The sequence below is a fragment of the Aptenodytes forsteri genome, unplaced genomic scaffold, assembly GCF_000699145.1.
Source record: "Aptenodytes forsteri isolate BGI_AS27 unplaced genomic scaffold, ASM69914v1 Scaffold241, whole genome shotgun sequence".
Taxonomy (NCBI): Eukaryota; Metazoa; Chordata; class Aves; order Sphenisciformes; family Spheniscidae; genus Aptenodytes; species Aptenodytes forsteri.
The window spans coordinates 9,025,513-9,043,603 of NW_008795252.1; the positions used below are offsets into that span (position 1 = coordinate 9,025,513).

Consider the following 18,091-nt stretch of genomic DNA (forward strand, 5'->3'; position numbering starts at 1 on the left):
GCCCCGACCCGGCTGACTGCCGCCCCGCACGCTGCAGGGCGGCCAGAGGCCGGGTCACTGCTCTTCCACGTCCTGCTCTCCCAGCCGTGCCCGGCTTTCATCCTAAGCAGCAGCTGAGCACAGGCAGCGAGGTCTCGGCCCTCTCCGGCTTGGCGCATACTTATCGCACCAGGTGTCATTCACCTGGAGCGGTTCTCCACAAACAAGGCAGGCACTATTTAATAATGGATATATATTAGCGGTTGGGGATAAAACATGTTCCTCCCTGTGTCAAAGACGAGGGCTAGATCCACTTCAGGCAAGGGGGTTCCTACCAGTGTCACCGTCTGCAGGTCTGCATCGCTAAATATAACACCCACAGATCACAGTTGAGTGCTGGGAGGAGCGCAGGATTAACACACATCCGAACTTGCACCGGTCTCGTACCGACATCCAGCTTACTGACTTGGAAGCTGCTAGCCACCCCACCCATGCTCAGCATCAGTGCTTGCATCCCACAGGGAGGTTTGCAAGGGAGGGTACTACGTGCAAAGCCCCTGTGCCTTGTCTTTTCTTGGATCACCCTCTTGGGCTGCAGGTTTTTGGAGCCACCTTGGCCCAGAATTCTTCCTTCAGGAGAACGGGCATTGCAAGTCAAGTTGGCCAACACAGCAGGAAGCATCTCTGAAGTCTGCACAACTCAAGAAGTCACTCTTCATGTGAGCCAACATTTCAGCAAATTTTAAAAAGCATGCTTTTTCCCAATAGAAGCCAACTTCAGAACAAGAATTTATGTAGATAATCCAAAGCCAAGCGTACTAAATCAGTGTCTGTTAAGACTTCATACCTTTTTTTCCCAACAAATCTTTCATTCACAAAGCCCAGGAGCACACCGTTTGCTTGATACAAGGAGGAGAAAATGGGCACCCTGCCAGCTGCTAGGTTCTGCACTGTCATACGCAAAGTCCTGCTTCCACTTTCAGAGAGACCTTTGAAGGTGAGTCATTCGGTCCTCTGGAGAGGAGCCCAAAACGGGAGCTAGCTTGTGATACTTAAAAGCACCCTCTGCTGCACTGACACGTGTGCACAGCAACAGTACTGGGCAGCACCTCAGGGCAAAAAGCGATGCCGTATTCAAGTAGCCCATCAGAGGGGAGATCAGTTCCCCTCCCTTGTCCTTCAGCAACCCTTCTCACAACAGAAAAACCTAGAATGAACTAAGTCCTGGGCCCAGACACAGCGTTCATCAAGTCAGAAACAACCATTAGGGCACTGTATCTATTCACCAATTTCAGAAAAAAAATAAAGACCGTTTCCCCAGGGTGGCTCTTGCTCAAGTCAGATGGGCACTGTAACTTGTTTTAGCTGCACATGTGCTTTTCCAGCAAGAACGTGTCTGAAAGAGCCCCTTTGTGCACTGCTGCAGCTGCCCGGCGGCTGGTTTGCCACCTTCTGTGGCTTTGGAGGCCCCTGCTGGAAGATGGAGATGTACGTGCATGGCGTAGTCCAGGGCAGTAAAGCAGCTACTTTTCAGCTGGCAAAGCTGCAGTGGGAAATTAATAGTTCAGAATCGTGCAGAGGGCTTGAGAAACCACTTTTCATTTACTCTGATTTTATTACCTCATGGTTCTTGCATGGGGCAGAGCCCCAGCTGGCTCAATAGTAAAATCACACTACATGGGGCTTAGTAGCAAAACAGACAGATAGCGATCAAAGTACTGAACTTAAAGACACAGAAGCCATAAACTGTTGGCTAGTTCAAAAGAAAACATTATCCCAGCAACACTTCCTTTCCTGCTCTCAGAGAAACTCTTTCTTCAGCTAAAAATCAGAACAAAACAGAAAAGGAAAAACTATGTGCAAAAATAGGAAAGAGAGAGGTGGTTTAAAAATTCAAAGAGATTTTTTTTTCCAGTTTCAAATTGTTTAGCATTTAAAAATTAGGTTAAATATACGTTGAATTAAAGTATATATCAACTAGTTGACTTCCTGTTTTTTTCTTTTTTTTTTTTTTTTTTTAAAAAGGAAGTAAAAGACCTGTATTTAGATTACCTGGTATGCTAGAATTTGCTACCGAGTTAAAACAAGCTCTTTCAAGGGAATTTTTTTTTCCAGTTTCAAATTGTTTAGCATTTAAAAATTAGGTTAAATATACGTTGAATTAAAGTATATATCAACTAGTTGACTTCCTGTTTTTTTCTTTTTTTTTTTTTTTTTTTAAAAAGGAAGTAAAAGACCTGTATTTAGATTACCTGGTATGCTAGAATTTGCTACCGAGTTAAAACAAGCTCTTTCAGTATCATAGGTATGGAAATAATCTGTTTATATAAACAGCTTCATTTAAGTCAAGTGACTCTCTGCAGACCACATTCCAGAGAGCAAACCCTTCTAACCAACCTCACAGAGCATCAGGTAGGACTCCAGGAGTCAGTTCATCTGCCACCTCCTAATCCTAGCTCAACACGCATGTTCGGCATGCTCAAACGCAGCCAGCACTGCTCTCATTTGACTCCCTTTCCTTTGGCTGTGTGGCATAAGCAGGTTATTTGCACACACAGGCAGAAATAGGTAGCACTTTGCCCAGACTTCTGCAATAGAAATTACTCGTTTCTGACTAAGCACACCACAGCCCAAAGTAACCTCTTAAACTTGTTACTCTGTTTGAGGTTTGGTTTTTTTTTCATGCAAACATTTCCACACCGCACCAGAACAAAAATCCAAACTCAAATAACAAAATCTGAGTTTTTCCCATGCGTGACATTAGTCACTGTAAGAATATTTAAATATGAAGAAAAAGAAGAAAAGGACAGCTTAAACTGTTCAACTTCCATTTTTCAAACGGCCCCTTCTAGGTCCTTATGGTCAGTTTTATTGTCAGAATTAAAATGACTACACGAACAGAATGCTAGCAACAACCAGGACAAATTTAATAAAGACTGACATATAACCAGAACAATCCTCTGTGCCATCCAGGGTAAATTTACTGACCATCACCCACTTTATTGCTAGCAGTGAATTACCACTGTTATTTCCTCTGCCTCACAAAAGCAACCTAGTTAATATGGGTCTCTTCGCAAAATCAAGGGAGCTCAGGCTGTATATTCTATTCTCCAGCGACATTTCTAGCCCCTTTGAAAAAACTGCCCTGACTAGTAAAAGAGGAAGAACTTCCCAACAACATGCAGGTCTTCCAGCATTTGTTTAAATGCAAAGATTTTCATTTTTAGAGAGCCACAGTCAAATATTTGTATATTTAGAAGAGTTTGATTTCCTAAAGGGCTAAACTGCACCCACTAGCATGGCCTGGGGGGAACCCTAGAGCTGAGAACCTCTAGCTGGTCATAGCTGAGAAAACACCTGGTTCAAGCGAAGCTTGTTGTTCACCTGGAGTCAGTAAGAAGTCTTCGTACTGAAAGACCTGAGAGTCAAGGTTATATACATTTATTTTGCAGCTGAGACAGACAGACTGGCATCCAGCCCTACTGGATGTGGGGCTAATGGGACACAATGCTACCATATACAACTAAGGAGTCAAAAAATAAGTTTTCTGCAGGAAAGAGGAGGAAGGTGGTTAAAAAAAAAAAGGAGGGGAGGGTGTAAAAGGCTTGCAGAAAAAAGGAATATAAGGAGACATCGCTAGCGTAACTACTCAGTACTTGGGGACAAAATGTTTTGGACAACTCTGCCAACAGGAATTTTCAGAGTGACAAGGTCCTCTCTCCAACCCCAAATGACAGCTCTGCATCTGGAGTTACCAACACTAGTCCAAACCTTCAGAGCACATTTCCTTGTCTCACAGCTCAGCCAGCTCAGAGCCAGCACAGCCTCTCGCTGACATCCACACCGTGTCAGCACGTCGTGCTCTGTGTACAGCAGAGAGCCTTTGCACGTGTGCCCTCTGAGCAAGACCCGAGCAATGGTGAAATTGCAGTGGGAAGAAAATGGATTAATCGGGCCTCACTGGCAAGGTGCCACATGCTGCCCATGAAAAGCTGTTGCAAGGTAAACAAGGCACAACCTGCACAAAGTGTTCATTGCCATAAACTGAAAGAACACTTTCAGGCTCTGCCCAACAAAAAAGCTCTCTGCAAAAAGCCTAGGGGTCAAAGTGACACCAAGATAATTAAACTCATAATCCTCCGGGCAATCACCAACTCCAGAACAGGCCCCTCATTGAGCAGCCTGGTCAACGCACATCATTTAGATATTCTGGTCTTTTCCCCACGACCTCCAGAGGTCAGGTAACCATAAATGAACCTGGCTTTCATTTAAGTAAACAAACACATGCATAATTCAATAAAGCATATTTCAAGCTCTGGGATTTGTAGAATAAAATTGGAAGAACAGACACACTAAAGACTCAAAGAAATCCCAAATAAACTACTTGTAATTAAAAAATCTCATGATTTTCAAGCCAAATCTCGTGATTTGTTTGTGGCCTGACTCAGGGTTTTCAGTGCTTGGGGTTGGCAACTCTGACTAAGCAGGGATATGAAATAAGAGCGAGAGTGACTGCCCGCCAGGCTTCTGTTTTCCTGGGACAGAAGACAAAGCAGCTCTGACAATTCCAGCTGGCAATACCATCCAGGCGCTCCTCCAAGGCCAAACATGCTGGGTAAAACCCTCATCAGACAAAAAAAAATCCTATCAGAAGCAGTTACTGTGGTTGCTTAATAGCTGTTTTCCAAAGTTCAATATAGCATATACTTTCTTTTTCTTGAAAAGGGGGAGAGGGGGGAGTTGGACCACATTACAGACTAATCCCTTGCCAGATGTCATTAGTGATGAAGTCCCTTAGAAATTACATCAGTATGAAACAAATCGGAAAACAGTGAGTTTCCATTTCCTCCTCATGTCTGGCTAGACAGAGACTTCAAGATCAGCTTTCATCTACGGCCTGGAATCAACCCTCCTCTGCGTCTTGCTTAGTGTGTCAGGGATGTTAAGCAAGTAATTGCAACCATTAAAAAGAAAAATGGCTCACTCGCTCCTGCTCCCCGTCCCTGTCAAATACTGACTCCTTCATTAGGCTTCCCCAAAGCTGCTTCAGCACATTGCAGTAGTCTCTTCCCTGCTCCCAGTGGAGGTAGGTGGCTCCAGCCGGGGCATACATCTCCAGCCAGGACCCTTGCATCCTCCTGGGTGATGCAGAACCCTGAGCTTTCCCCTCTCTGCTGATAACCCCAAGTGTCCCCTCACATCTGGTATCCAACAAGACAGTCTGGTTGGAGTAGAATCCAATTTCCACCTTCCTGCTGTGCTCAGCCCTCCCTACCTGCTCACAGGGTGACAGAGGAGGAGCAGAAGCACAGAAAGAGGTTGAGTAGAAGGGCCTTGTCGATTCTTACTGCTTTTGCTTCCCCCAGTAAGGTAAGAGCATTGCCCATTCTGATACATGAAAGAGATACATCTTTAGTTCTTTGTGTTTGGACTGACTAAACCAAGTAATATCATAAACTGAGTTTTTTTGTAGAAACTCAGTTCCTGAAACACTTTTCTGAATCGTAAATCTTGGACTAAAGCAGTTTATGTAACACCACCTATTCACACTGCCCTAACTAATCATAACTAACCATTCCACTATAATGAGTCCATTAGCCCCTGCTTTATTGTATTTTCTCTTAAAACAGAGATCAAAGATTTGGATCTAGTGGCATCATGCCGATTTCATTTTTATTACTGGCTCCCTAGGTCTATCATAAATATTCATTGGCCATCCTTAATACAATGCATTGAATTCTGCTCACTGCTATCTCTGGTGCGACTGCAAAGTACAAACAGGGTTGTTGCTCAAACATATTAAATAAAGCAACAGCAAATTTGTGACAGTCAACAACAAAAAAAAACAGAAAACAAAAGAACCCTTTTCCTCTTCCAAGGAAATTCAAGACCAAAGGAGACATTTTCTCTTGCCCCCTCCACGACTGCAGACATTTGACTGCTGCAGGAATTCAGCTGTGCAGAAGCAGCAGCAGCAGCAGCTGATCTGCTCCCACAGACAGGAGACATTTTTGAAAAGTCCACAGTTGCCACACAGTGGTCTCTGCGATACTGCAGCACTCCTCTGTGCTCACCAGTAAAAATTACAAACGTTACCCGGCAGTGATACAGAAACTGCTCAGCAATTTGGACCTTCTGTATAGCAACTAATACTTCAAAGGGGGCGGGAGGCGTGTGGGGAGAAACATCCTCCAGGCTCAGTCAGGAGAAAGGTTTATGTAGTTTTATTCTCCTAACTCCCAAGAAAAACTACAACTATCTCAAACTTCAGGATGCCTGCAATTTGTTTCTCTCCCCATACTCATCAGTCACATGTTCCTTTGAACTCCCCTTCTCACCTCAGTGTAGCTCCTCCCAGCATCAGACAGGCAGGGTAGGAAAACCTTATTGCACCCATGTGAATTGCTCCTGCTTTGCGAATAAGCACAGACACAGGACTCTTGGGATGTCAACTGGATACTTTAAACAAGCACCAATCACTAAAATTAGGGTGGCCGTGGGAATTACATTTTTCCTCATGTTAAGTAACTCTGAGAGCATTAACGCATATCAGACACTTTATATTCTAAGCAAGAACATCTACTCCGTTAAAAACAGAACAATATGGTAGGACGCAGAATGCACATTCAAATACTTGTCTTCTAATATGACTCCACCATGGAGGCAATATGCTGCTCATTAAAAAAAGAGACAGGATAGGAATATATCATCTAAAATAAATATTTATATTTATGCATATGAATATATCCTCACACAAAACTCCACACACCTGGAGACGTGAACCACATGATAAAACTGCTGACTCATTTTACATATTAACCTACAAGATACCTTTGGTCATTTACCTAGCCCCTTGCCAATCTAGTATCTGCTAGAACCTTCTACTAAATTCCTAAAAATCTTGGCTGCTTTATTCATGATTTAAAATATACAAATAAAACCAGACAGAAAGAAAACCTTTATCCTGATGCCTTCATGGTGTAGAATTTGATTCAAATAGCTATAGTGAGCATGGAATTTAACTTCTTGGTGAACTGAAGTCTTTAGTGAAATCCATCCCACCTGTATTCAAAACAACAACAAAAATAAAATCCAATTGTTGTTGTTCACATAAAGGATCCTGATCAGTTCCATGAATTTTGTACCTGAGTAAGGTGAGATGAATCATATTCAGAGCTCTGAAGGTTTCATTTGTTAAACAGCTCTCTTCCCTTGCACTCTTTTCCATTTGTTTTTAACTAAAAGTAATAGAGAAGGATGCCAAACAGTTTGCAGGCAGTTGAAACCTTGCTGGTTTGCTGTTTCTTAAGATCAGATCCACAGAAAGGAACTGATATGAAAAAAGAAGGGGAAAACAAGGAGCATCCTTATGTCACATACACTGTGTAAACGGGAAATTCCAGAGCAGAAGTTGGTCATTTGAAGTTCAGAGCAAGGAACAAGCTACTCCAGTTTGTTATTGTTTTGGCTGATGCTGTTTAAATCAGTATCTACAGAAAAAATATTTTACAGTATCAGATGCTCCTTTAGAGGAAAGTTCATATATGTGAGAAAGGCAGATGATACAAGTTCCAAAACAATTTATCAATCAGGATTTGGAGCTTAGTATTTCTGAAACAACACTGGTTAACAACATACCATATTCTTAAAATTTGATAAATATGAGCTGCTAGGAGGCTACAATCTTTCGAAAGAAATGTGTTTACAACCATGTGTTTTTTCAGCCTTGGCACCCTGCTACTAGATTTGTTTGTGACTTGGAGAACAAACAAACAAACAAAAAATAACCAAGGTTTTGAAACAAAGAAGAATAAGTACCAGTGAGTAGTGAACACCATTGCTCACTCAACTATCACTTGAGCTAGAAGTACCTTCAAGTCTCTGGAGATAATATATTTGGATCACAGTGACAGTTAACAATTATACATATGAAAGAGAGGGCAAAAGCATGAATGCACCTGGTCCTGCAAAGTAGTTAGGCATGTGCTTCACTCCCAGCAGCAGATTAAAGTGCTCTTGCCTTTCACTAGATCAGGACGTAACACTTCATAAGAGGTCAGAAGCGCTGTCTCCTACCTGTCCTTGATATATGACTTTCAGTTTAAAGTTCTTGTCCCGGTCAACAAGACCAATGCACTCTGCCTGAAACTACCCTTGACACAGACCACTATAAGCACCTCACAACTGGCCCAAGTAAAGTCGCTTTGAACAGGCTTCTGAACACAAGCAGGTGACAGTCCAAAGCTGGATCAAATCTCTGAGGCCTGTTACTTACAGAAAAAAATCTCCCCTTAAAAAGAAGTCATGCTTTTCATATACCAAGTACTTACAGGTTTTTGCACTAGCAACAAAATAAATCTCTCTGTAAATGTATGTGATTGGAAACCCAGCAGAATATCTGGGGGATGTCCCCCACAGCGTACAGCAGTACTCTCCTTGAGTCCAGAACCATGCACGTTACAGTAGGGATAAGGGATACCGTAAAGACGAGGGATGCTACTTCAGAATAGTCTAGTTGATACTGCCTGTCAAAGCGCCAGGAACATGCAGTAATAACAACATGCCGTAGTGGCCGATGGCCTGAGGCACTAGGCACTATGGCTAACAACACCTAGCTAGCACAAACGACAGTATCTGCATGCCTTGTGGTATCTCTGTGCTTAATTATTCCAGCTTGAAGCCTAGAGGGGGGAAAAGTGAAACTGCCTTGGTTTGTTTCTCTGTAGGTTTTATTTCTTTGGCTTGTAAAATGTCAGCGTATGGGTATAATGAGAAATTACCACACTTTAAGGGTCTGACCACATTTAGTGTTTAGTCTTGCGTATCTGAAAGCTCTGATGCTCCTGCCGCTGCAATTACAGGCTCGGAGGATTCACAGCAATAGCAAAGCTTGAATCCTCCACTGCAATGAATCAGTGCAGGCTTAGGTTCTGCAACAGACCACCACCTTGACGTAAACCATCGCACAGATGGAGGGGTTTGTCCCAGCAGTGTTTGACCTTTCTGCCGTACTTCATCACTTAACCACCACGACAAAGCCAAAACAGCGGCTTCCTGGCCGTACCAGAAGTACGCGCTGGCCACGGCAACCAGGCTGGCACTGCTAGAGGCAACCAAACATTCTTCCTCCCCGCACCTCCAGTCCCCCCCAGACTGTGGCTGTTTTCCTAAGGAGAGAGTTTTTAATGCAGGATACTGCAAAAATGTCCTTTACCAGCTGAAATTTCAAGTGATTTTTTTTAAAAAATCAATATAAACAGCATTGAGCTTAAACGTTCTCCTGTAGTATTTCTAACCCCCTATTACCTTACAGCCACACTGAGCTTAGTGAGGAGAATGGCCTATTGACAACGAGAAAAAACAGGCTAGTGCATAGGCATTTCTATAAATGAGCACAAATAAAACAGACAGCAGAAATGGTGAAAAATTAAATTAATTCTTCAGAATGCCTGCAGTGCCACTAATCCAAAATGCCAGTAGTAACACAAATAAAGGAATTTTAGATCCTGTTCTTCCTCCCATTTAAAATAAGCATCCTTTTCAGGTATAATACATTCAAGCAAGCCCCACATATTCAGAATTATTCTCTTTTTTCCCCTTTTATTTTTACCTACATATGCTATTTATCTGAATGCTGCCTAATTCACAGATGCAAATAGGTAAAATCATCTTGAAAAAACGAGGCTATAGAATAGAATGCAGTTTAAATTGAGAATGTCTTTGATTCAAAGAGCTGCAACGCTGGGACACTGCAGTGGCTCCCAGCAACACCTCTTGGCTCTTAAGACACATTGAGACCATTTTTCACAGCAGAAAAAGACCTGCAGCTCCTACTGGTTTCAGCTTGACTGGTAGATCAATACATTCATGAACTGGGACAATTGCTTTTGACAAACTCATTGGAGTTTTGTCAACTCCATGAAAAGACTTAGGTCTTCTGGCACAAAATGCCCAAGAGCCGATAGTGGCCATATCAGGGACTACATCTTATCATCAGGAATAAAATACATTTGTATTTACACCGAAGCTGTACTATTTTTTCACATGTATATTTGGTGCTGTTGCTGAAAACAAAGAGGAGAGGACAGCTTACATTTCATATCTAAAGTGGAATGCAGAAACGTTAACACTGCAAAATTAAAGGCTACAAAGCTACTTCTATGATTTTAAATCATGAAGCTAGTGCAAACGTGTAAGAGCAAGACAACATTTTTCATAATTTTTTCCAAAAAAGGCAAAAAGCACAGCTACTTATTTCTGACAATTAAGCAGCTTACACAGTCTTTGTTCTACTGACACTTAAAAATGCAGTTTTCAATTATTTATACAGTAGTTCAACACCTAAAGCAGGAAAAAAGTATAAAGTCTGTGTTCTGCAGCACAAGTAACCCTTACTGAAGGGTTCAATCTATTTATAATAGTGTTTCCCTTAGGAACTACAAGTTGGCAGGGTATACAGGCTTGGATTCTGCCATATTCTGTAATGCACTATCATCCATTAATACTCTGATCAGCCAATATTGTTACACTAAACTTGTCATATACACACGCTATCAGAGATAGTATTTTTTTCCCCCAGAGATGCTGACCTCATTTAAGAACAGTTGGGAAATCAGAAGGTTGTCCATGCCCAAGGCATTGACATGCCAGCAGCTGGAATGGGTTAAGAAGTTGCCATACAAACACACTTTGGTCAAGAGTTCAACAACTTCATCCAGTTCACTGAGGGAGGGTTTAATTTAAGCTTCTGCACCCTCCTTGAAGCAGCTGGGAGGACTCACCCCTCCTGGCCCACAAGCTCCGTTGTAAGGACAGTCGCTTTCGCAGAGCAGCAAGAGAATGCTAAGATTTTAAACTGCTCCAGTCATTTGCAAAGTGAACATGCATCAGTGGCCTACGTGTCTCAGGTGCTTTTGGAAATGCTACTCAGATTCAAACTGAGACATGTAAGTAGGTCTAGAGGCAGCATTCACACAGAAATTAAACTGAAATCAAGCACTATGGTGAAGGACAAAAAAGATTTGCCTAAAAATTCAAAAATTCTAGACTAAGATCCTTCTGGTTTTGTAAAATGGGTAGAAAAATGGCCAGCAACAAAAAAACAAACATAGATGGGGCAGATCTAGTCCAAACACAGTCCTTTGTCTCTCCTGTCTCTCCTCTTCTTAAAACAGTCAGTCTAAAGTAGGCTTTTATCTCTACCACAGTAACTGTCAGAACAGAGGCAATGTCGACTTGGTCCACACACTGCTTTACCCAAGTGTTTTAACACTGTTCTAGAAGAGCCTTCTGTAAGTGATGGGCTGTAGATCAAGTTTCATTCCAGTTAGTTACCCAATCAATACAAATAGGACTAGGACTTAACATAGAACTTCCGAGAGATAGTAATAATCACCCACAATTACTTATGAAAGCCAAGCAATGACCAAGAGGTTTTATGTGTCATTTATATACCTTAAATCAAACTTCTGAAATTAAACACTGATTCCTAACACGATTAGATGTTGCAGCACTAAGCAAAGCAAGACACAAGCAAGCGCTGCCTCAACGGCTGACTGCAAGGGCAACTGAGGATGGAGCCAGGAGAGCACGAGCAGCCCTGAAACACACCAACAAGGGGAGGCACAACAATAGAGTTGAGACAGTGGATACAGGAACAGGCATAAAAAACAGTGAAATAAGCACTACAGCCATCTTTTCCTCCTGTTCCTTCAACAAAACAGGCTACCTTCCAGTGGTCAAATGAAAGACAAAGACAGTGGAAGGCAAGGTTTCCAGACCTGGATCTCAACTGTGGGAGGTAAAGAGAAAGAGAGAGGAAGAAATTCTATTTCATGATTTCTTCCTTGTTTCTCACTGTGGGAAAGTCTGCAGAAACTGGAGGTTTACTATTTCTGTCAAATTTATCACACAAAATACAGTATGATGAATGATTAAAAAACTCAGGCTTCCTGTCAAAATGTCATATGTCCCTCTGTAGCTTTGTTTTGCTATTACCATTACATATTTACTACTTTTTTTTTTAGTATCTGCATAACATAGCTGAATAACTTTGCAGGCAGTGAGATCACAGTTCAAAAAAAAGTTGGAAACACACACAAGAGGCTATTCATTGTGCTATTTTTACTATTCTGAAGTCCATACCATGAACAATGACTCATAAGAGTAGCAAGCCAGAGAAGCACTTGCAAACCATACAAGCTTGTTTACTCATTTATTTGTTTGCACTGATTCATTACGTTCCTCAGTGTAAAATCTATGGGACTCAAGAGAAAGCACGAGGGAGAAATTCTGTTTCCCGAAGGGCTCTTCCACCCACCATGCCCTACTGAGATGGTGGCAGTCACGCAAGGGGTCTGGGCATACACCTCCTATGTCCACTCCTAAGAACCAGAGGCTGGGCTGGCTGGGTGAAGAGCCCCTGCGTACCAATGGAGCACACTCCCTCTGGTGGCTCGACTCAGTCTCGTTGTATGAGCATCCACAACAGGGTACAAAGAGCAATTAAAACTAATTAAACCTAATTAAAAGGAAAGTTTTTTGTTTGCTTGTTTTAAGTCATACATTAAAGCACTGCTTTTTTTTCCCCTGTAGTCCTGAGATGATGTTAACTTTTGGTGGGTCTATGCAACTATTTTGGAGAGGTTTGGCAAAGTTCATCATAGCATGCAGTTACAAAAGCAAATTAGTTTTTCCATGTGATGCAGTGGCATTATGGACCCAGAAAGCTATTAGAATAAGTGTGAATAATAACGAAGAATAATAGTATCTGCTTCATCTGTGAAACTCTTGTTACGACGTTAAAAAAAAATTTCTGTCTGTCCAGGCCTAACCACATTTTTCTTCGAGCTAGATTCTTTGCAGGAGGTGAAGAGGGGTTGGTTTGCTCTGCAGGCACTGGTTGTTTTTGCATAGAGCAAGGCTGATATTTTGCTATTGCTGCCTTTGTCTTCATTTCACTGTTCTGCCTTGAGATTTTTTTTATTCTGTCTAGCAGGTTGCTTAGAAGCTTGGGCAATATGTTCCCATGTCCATATGTTGAAATCAAAACAAAAAGAGTGTGTTGGTACTTTATCACATCATATGACAGGACCAAAACATTTAACTTTAAAAGTAAAATCTCAAACACCCAGAAATAGGCATGGACATCTTAACCGCTATAGACTTTTATTTTTCTTAAGGTTAGACTGGGGTTAAGATTGAATCTCATAGCTAGTATACCTGAATGGTGGATAATTTTGCCAGGTACAATAACATGAATAAGCACTGTTGCTTAGGTATCTGAAAATATTTGGGTGTAAAAGCCTAAGACAGTGAAACAGTGTGACACAGGGTTGTAATCAATATTCTTTCTCGAAGTAAAGTGAAACCCATGAACATACTTGACTAAACATGTCAGCTGTGAACAAATGAAAATGACGGCACTGAAAGATTAGATAATAGCTCTATGATTCATGTTAAGAGTGAATAATACTGAAAGAATTTGGGGAATACTCAGAAACACAGATAAGAGGAAACCACACAAAAGGCACAGGGATCAGGCTCAAAAAGAAGGGACAGCTGACATGTAAACCTGAATCTAGCTACTGATACCCAAAGGCACAGGCAAGATGAAAGAGCTATTTGAAAAACTTGGTTTTGCAACAGAAAACTGGGCAATAAGGGGAGAGAGAGGAGTGCAAGAAATAATTAGACACTTACAGAGTACAGAATATGTCACTTCTCCCCAAAACTAGCAGCTCTGCTTAAAACATTACATATTCCCGTCACACATTTACGAGCATTAAAAAGTGTATGGAGTACAAAAGTCTGGCACCACAGGCAGCAGGGAAAAATTGTACACTTGCAATTAAAAATCCCTATATTTCCAGTTGATCTTATGATGGATAAAGTCAGATGTGACATAAGAAGACCAGTCTCCAGAAATATCGTATATAGTCATACTCGCTAGTGGTAATTCATTTCATCTTCCTTGCCTTGACTCTTGTCAAGTCCCTGATACGAAACTATGTAAGGCAGATAGTTTCTTTTGTTCCAATCTTACTTTCTGCCTTACCGCATTGTTCCTAAGACACCACGTTATCTTTAAAACATGTACGAAATTGAAATCATGTCATATTCTGTTACTGTCCTAGAGCCAACATTTTATTACCATGCTATTAGTTCTATATTTAATACTAAAATATACTAAAATGGTAGCAGTACCTCTTCCGCAAAGTTAGTTTTCTTGTCAAGCATTTCTCGTAATGTCTGAAGAATTTTAATGCAGAGCTTTTCTTCTTTCTCCATTAGCTTCTTTGTGTGATTAATCAAACTTAAAGTAAAATATTAAACCTTAAAGAGCATTGCACATTGTTCCTAAGCCATACTACAATTTCTTTATGCAAAAATTGCCTGTCACTATATTTTTCCTCAAGGAAAGGAATAAAAGCAGACAAGAGAAATCACAATTAAAAAGGAAATGGGACTTTCAAGGTGTTATGAGGTTTTTGTGTCAATTTGCATACTTTACTGCCCATACAGAAGGCAGAATTCTATATCCAGTTTTTACGAGTGCTTCCAGATTAAGATCCAAACTTGCTATTTCATCCTTTCTTTATTTAAAGGTAACCATGTATTTATTTTAACCTTTATTTAAAGGTAACCAATGTTCACCATGCATCTTGCAAACTTTAAAAACTACAACCTTTACACCTTCCAACCTTGATGATGATTATATTTATTATATAATTAGCAAATGGCATCCAGCCAAAAGGATCCGCAAAAACCTGACATGGAAGCAGTCAGAAATGCAGACATTTGGATGAAACATAATCATTGTTTACATTCACACAACAACTTTACAAGACTGTTTCAAGTCAGAAAACAAGGTACATTTCTGACTCCAGCTGAGACTGTGATGGGAGTTTGGGTTTCAATCAGCTTAAGCCAATACCAGAAGCAGCCTTTCTGCCTCTGCGCACAGCAAGTCCTTACACTGGTTCACCTCATTGCTGGAGAAATGTTTGTGAAAACAGGAGGGAGGAGGAAATCTGGAGGCCTTGGACAGGTTTTTTTTTCCATCAGTACCAGTGCTGGGTTATAGTGGATAGAACAGTGTTCATCAAATTATGCCCTAGGATCAGTATACAGCAAAGGCACTGTGGCCACCAATTTACAGTGAAAGATGGCACCATTAATGGTCCTAAATCACAAACAGTCACCAAAAACAGGGTTGGGAGGAATGACACTGCATTGTCTAGACCAGTGCTCCATAACCCAACGGAACTGATTATATTTAGATCGCTGCTAAGTTAGTGCACTAATGCCATCCTGGGCTCAGTGGAGACACCGCGCAGGACTCTCCCACTGTCATCTTCACCAATTTCATGAGCTATGAGTCCAAAACAATGCAGCTCTCAGGCCTGCAGTACTAACAATATTTTTAAAGAGTTACACCTTTATCTCAGGATTCCTGCATAGCTCCGCAAAGCATTCCTTTGCCATGGAAGTTAATTAAATAAAACAGAAAACTGCTTATTGGATTACATGGGCCACGTCCAGCAGCCCTCGACTTGATTTGATGCTGACTTTGAAAGGAGTTTGGACAGAGGGGATGGGATGGGACAAGCTCAAAATTTAACTTAATTTTTCCAAACATATAAAGTATATTGTTATAACACTACCTCTGCAAAATATGCAAAAAGCCAAGGAATCAGGAGAGCTGCCAAATGCATTCATTTCCCCCAAGTTACCTCTGTTTAAATTATAGTTTCTCAAGGGCTGTGAGAACATCTCACTTGAGGACCAATAAAAAAATTGCAAGACTCTATTCCAATGCACAGACTGCAAATAAAACATCTAATAATTCAAGACCAGGTAGGGGTGCCAGTGAAATGTATTTTTAAAAGAGCTGTTGGCAGTTTAAAATAAAAATCGCAAGATTTATTTGCTTTACCAAAAAAAAAAAATCTAGCCCTGAGCACCCCACCCCACCTCCCTATGAATTCTTGAAAATTCTACCATGGAAAGTCTAAGTTTCTGCTGTAGATTTGGAGAAGCTTAATAGCAAAAGTAGCCCATTAAGAAAACAGAAGTACGTTGAGCCTGTCACAGTTTTAACAAGCTACTAACATTCAATTTCTAGGCAGGCAAGGCAAGCAACCTCTCTCTCGACTCCTCTCCAGACTCCTAAACTGCTGGGAAACATCAAACATGCAGTAAAAGACGTCAGTTTAAGCTTTCAGTGTGAACTCAGACACCTACATGCTTAAGTCACTGTTGAGAATCAGAGGTAAGTGCTGTTGAAAATTTCAACTCCCTGCCACCTTTACAAAGAAGCAAATAGGCCCCTCCTTACACCACTTACTTGGACATGAAAGCACCGCATCTTATCCTGGCATCACTCCCCTCAGGAAAAAGAAGTTCTGGACTGTGCAGCACATCAACCAGCACCGAGAATTCAGCTTGCATCATGGGAGTGAACTGCTGCTCCAAGGAGGACACTACATCCTAGGGAAAAAGAAGAAGAATGTCATTTGTAACCATGTCTGACCAAGAAAACTAGAGGAACATTGCTGTGGAGTTGCACGATACTGTGCGATGAGCTGTTTGACCCACTTCTGACAGCCAGCAACAAGAGCCCATGTTAACCCAGGTGACAGTAAAGCGACCTCATGCCTTTCTTCATGCCACTCCTCAAGGGGCGGGAAGGTGCCCATTACTATCGACCTTGCTGTTCTCTCTCAAATTTCTCCTCTGCAGTAATGCCCACAAAACACTCAGCAACAGTCAAGAAGATGGTGTGCTGGAAAAACACTGCTTGTCATACGTGGTGTTAGTGTACCAACTGAGGTGTTGCTTCCTTGGTATTTAGGGCTTCTCCATTTGTCTAAGTCCTGCTGTTTTCTTAGTTCATAAACTCCTGATGTCATTTAACCACTAGGTGCACAAGGTGATCTCCACCTTACAGGTATTCTCCAGTGACACAGATCTGACACAACGGCTCGTAAAACCCCCAGTACCTCCTCTGCAGCCAAAACAGCACATGTGACCACGAAAAGGCAGAAAGGAGATCCTTGTCTGCGAACCACTCTGGGGAAAAGAACTTACTTCCTACCCCTCTCTGTTGACTTTTGTAGGAGCTGAATTCAGATCATGGATCAAAAGGCCCTGCATGTTGGCTTCACTTTGAACAGATACCAGAGGAGAGCTGAGCCCTCCGCTCCCCCCACCTAGAAGTGCAAAGGTCACTGTAATCCAGCACAAAAAATGCAATGAGTCTCTCTCTGGTGTTTTCCACATCTGGCACATATTAGATAAATGCACTACCACAACTACTGCCCAAGCCATTTGCTATTTTTGTACCTGTAGTTTCTCTATTATATTCCTGTAATCCCAGGCAGGCCCACCAAGGGCTTCTTTAAAACGAGGTCCACTGCGGGCTGACATTCTCCACCCCATGGCTGCCCTCTGCACCATGTTAGAGTGACTCTTCATGAACAAGGTGTTGACCTGGCTGTCCAAATCCACTGGAATTGCAATCCCACGGTTCTTTGCTTTAATAGGAAGAAAAAAGAAGAAATTTACAGTGGCAAAAACTTGAAAATCTTACGAAGATCATGGCATGCAAAATCCTGATACTCTTGAAGTTAAGGGGCAGGGGGATCTCACTTCAACAGGTTTTAAAAATAAGGATCAAAAACCTAAGCTGGTAGAAATCAGCTGTAATCTAGTTAAAGAAAGAAAGCTGTACCACTTTAAATGAGATGAGGATCATTTCCAGTATATATTTTCATAGGTACAGACGTTTATTTTTAAAACAGAATAATTTTTTTTACTAACAAAAAAAAAAATCAGATTCAGAAATATTAATGAGTAACAAAAAGAATATGCATTATTATTATTTCAACAGCTAGTTTTACTCTATTCAAAAATAAATTCAAAAATTCTTCTTTCTAGTGGACATATGCACATTTAGCCAATTTATCCCAAGTGCATCTGTGTATTTCTCTTGCGAAGACCTTGAGAAACCAAGTGCATACAAATTAAATTTGAAATAGACTGTCTCCTCTTCTCTCTCCCTTCAGTTTCCTATACAGCCAGGGTTGTTAAACCATGGGGTTCCTGGATG

At 41.4% G+C, this 18,091-nt stretch overlaps 1 protein-coding gene across 1 annotated transcript in view; it reads right to left on the reverse strand.

Annotated features, from left to right (window-relative positions):
• Nucleotides 1-18,091, reverse strand: part of ITPR2 (inositol 1,4,5-trisphosphate receptor type 2) — a 238,969-nt gene that overhangs the window by 106,653 nt on the left and 114,225 nt on the right. Inside the window, exons 33-35 of the mRNA XM_019471985.1 lie at nt 17,326-17,516; nt 16,328-16,470; nt 14,185-14,293 (exon numbers count right to left, since the gene is read on the reverse strand). Coding sequence (XP_019327530.1) covers nt 14,185-14,293; nt 16,328-16,470; nt 17,326-17,516 — 443 coding nt within the window. The remainder of the gene's footprint in view (nt 1-14,184; nt 14,294-16,327; nt 16,471-17,325; nt 17,517-18,091) is intronic.